We start from the raw sequence: 2,594 nt of genomic DNA on the forward strand, positions 1-2,594 counted from the left end.
TGCCTCAGCCTCCCAAGTAGCTGTGTTTTCAGGCACATGCCACCATGCCTGGCTAATTTTTGCATTTTTACTAGAGATGGAGTTTCACTATGTTGACCAAGTGGTCTTGAACTCCTGACCTTAGGTGGTCCATCTACCTCAGCCTCCCAAAGTGTTGGGATTACAGGTGTGAGCCACCACGACTGGCCACAACTGGTAATGAGTAACATTCTCCAACAAAGTTCTTCAGATAATATATTATCTCATTTGATCACTGAACCTCATTACGCTTCTTAAAAAGTTTTCCAAATTTGATATATACTCCCACCTTAGTCCTGCTGCAGTGAAAGTGTATATGGGAAGCTTAGCTGGGATACATTTTAGAATTGGAGGAGGCCCAACGTGTCTATCAGGTAATATTGCAGCACACTGACCAAAGTAGATTGAGATGATTTCTTATTTGTTTATGTTTCATATTCATCGTAAAAGACTTAGAAAAGTGCCAGTGCATTTATTCCAGGTATTTTCATTTTAGAAAATGAGGAAGTTTATTTAATCATGAACTAAAAAGGACAAGCCAGCTGTGGTATTTTTACCTGAAAGGAATAGGCTATGTAGTCACAGTGCTACAGTAAAGGACTTTAGCTCAGGTCTGCAAGCAGCAGATGACAGCACATCACTTTCTTTTTATTCTTTATGTAGTCATGCAATTCCCACTGGAATATCTATGCAGATAGAGCCATAATCTCAGATTTAATGCCATATAGGGCATTATCAGGTATTTAATTTATAAGCAATAAGAAATTCTGCAAATAAAGATATTTTTTGGCATTCTTTAATTGCAGGGTAACTGAAATGGCTAAAAAAAAATCCATAAAAAGTATTTACTATTTCACCTTACTATTATTTCTACAAAATTTCTGTTTTTGTGTCATGTTTATTTGAAATTATGTACCACAGATAAGACCAGAGGTAGAAAACAGCACACCAAATAACAAGCCTCAAACAAAACAGAACAAAACAAACAAGAAAACAAGACCACACATACTTACAAACTCTCCTGAACCAAGTATGTTCAAGAATTAATAAGTTGCACCCCTTACCCCCGTCCACTCACGAGGCTCTGGCAAAAGTTGTGCCTTTTAGCTTTTGACAGTCTAAGTATGCTCTCGGCACTTAATGAGCTTTTTAAAAGCCAGCTTAAAGTCTTCATTAAAACTTGTGTAGAGCAGAGGGTTGATCAGAGAATTAACATAACCAAGCCACGTCAGAAAGTCGGCCACTTCTGAGGACACGGTGTAGATGCTCAGACCCACAATCAACTCTTTGATGAAAAATGGCAGCCAGGACAAAATAAATGCACCCAGAATCAGCCCCAGGATGCGTGCTGCCTTCCGTTCCCTGGTGCTAGAGATCTGCTGGCGTTCTCCCGGGTGATCCAGATCACTGTCGAAGGGTGGGATCCTGATAGAGGCATGGAACTTTTCAAACTCTATGGTAGGGTCTGAGGTGGAGAAGTCAGATACACAGAAAGTCTGTGTAAGTTTACAACTTGCAAAAGAATTCTGGCTATCTGTGCTTCTGTTGCTTAAGTGCCGACTTGATCCCCTTTTCTGGTAAAGGCTCTTGGCCGCATGGTAAATCCGGTAATAGAGAATCAGTATCAAAGTCAAGGGGATATAAAACGCACCCAGCGTGGAGTAAATGGTGTAGATGACATGGTCGTGCTGGATGGTGCACTGACTAGGGGGAGGGCTGAGGTGGCGGTGGCTCCTCCAGAACAGAGGGGGCATGGAGATGAAAATGGAGATAGTCCAGACGGTGAGGATCATCAGTGCGGCCCTTTTGGCCGTCCTCTTCCTGGCATATTCAATAGCATTGGTGATGGCCCAGTACCTGTCCAGGGCAATGACACAGAGGTGGAGGATGGAGCAGGTGCAGCAGGTCATGTCCACACTCAGCCACACCTCGCAGAGGAAGTATCCAAGCTTCCAGTGGTCCATGACAATGTACATGATGCTCAGGGGCATGACGAGCACTGCCACCAGGAGGTCCGTCACGGCCAAAGAACAGATTAGGTAGTTTGCAGGCTGGTGGAGCTTCTTGGTGGTGCAGATGGCCATGATCACAGCCAAGTTCAGCAACGTAGTAAGGGTGGTGATGACCACCAGAGTCATGCAAATGAGCATCTTCTCAGTGATGGTCTTGGGTCTTACAGCCACGCTGGCTTCTGTGGTACAGTTTGTGATGTTCATGTTTCCCCTGTTTCAGTCTACACTGTGGAGAAGCTGTTAGTTATTTCCCTTCGCTGGAAACTACGTAGCCTTGAAGTTTCTCACTTGTAAGGTGGCTGTAATTTGTTCAGCTATGTGGTCTCTTGTGTTCCATTTTCTGTTGGTAAAATGAAGGGCACAGCATTTCTCCTGAGTGAAGTTTCCTGGAAAATATTATGCTACTGGTTAATGAATGAGGAAGCCACACTTTTCCTGGAAAATGTAAAAATGGTTTGATATTTATAAATTCATTATAAATTTTAACTTTCTCATTACTGTGCAACTTTAGTTCGTCTTTACTTTTACTTTGTTCCTCAAAGGATACTTTTTTTTTTTTTTTTT

General features: G+C 42.4%; 1 protein-coding gene across 1 annotated transcript in view; it reads right to left on the minus strand.

Annotated features, from left to right (window-relative positions):
• Positions 1-278: 278 nt before the first annotated feature.
• HTR1E (5-hydroxytryptamine receptor 1E) overlaps positions 279-2,594 on the minus strand; it is a 98,767-nt gene continuing 96,451 nt past the window's right edge. The window contains exon 2 of the mRNA XM_017538924.2: positions 279-2,416. Within this exon, the coding sequence (XP_017394413.1) occupies positions 1,137-2,234 (1,098 nt within the window). The 5' untranslated portion in view covers positions 2,235-2,416 and the 3' untranslated portion in view covers positions 279-1,136. The remainder of the gene's footprint in view (positions 2,417-2,594) is intronic.

Source organism: Cebus imitator, unplaced genomic scaffold (genome assembly GCF_001604975.1).
Source record: "Cebus imitator isolate Cc_AM_T3 unplaced genomic scaffold, Cebus_imitator-1.0 Scaffold117, whole genome shotgun sequence".
Taxonomy (NCBI): domain Eukaryota; kingdom Metazoa; phylum Chordata; class Mammalia; order Primates; family Cebidae; genus Cebus; species Cebus imitator.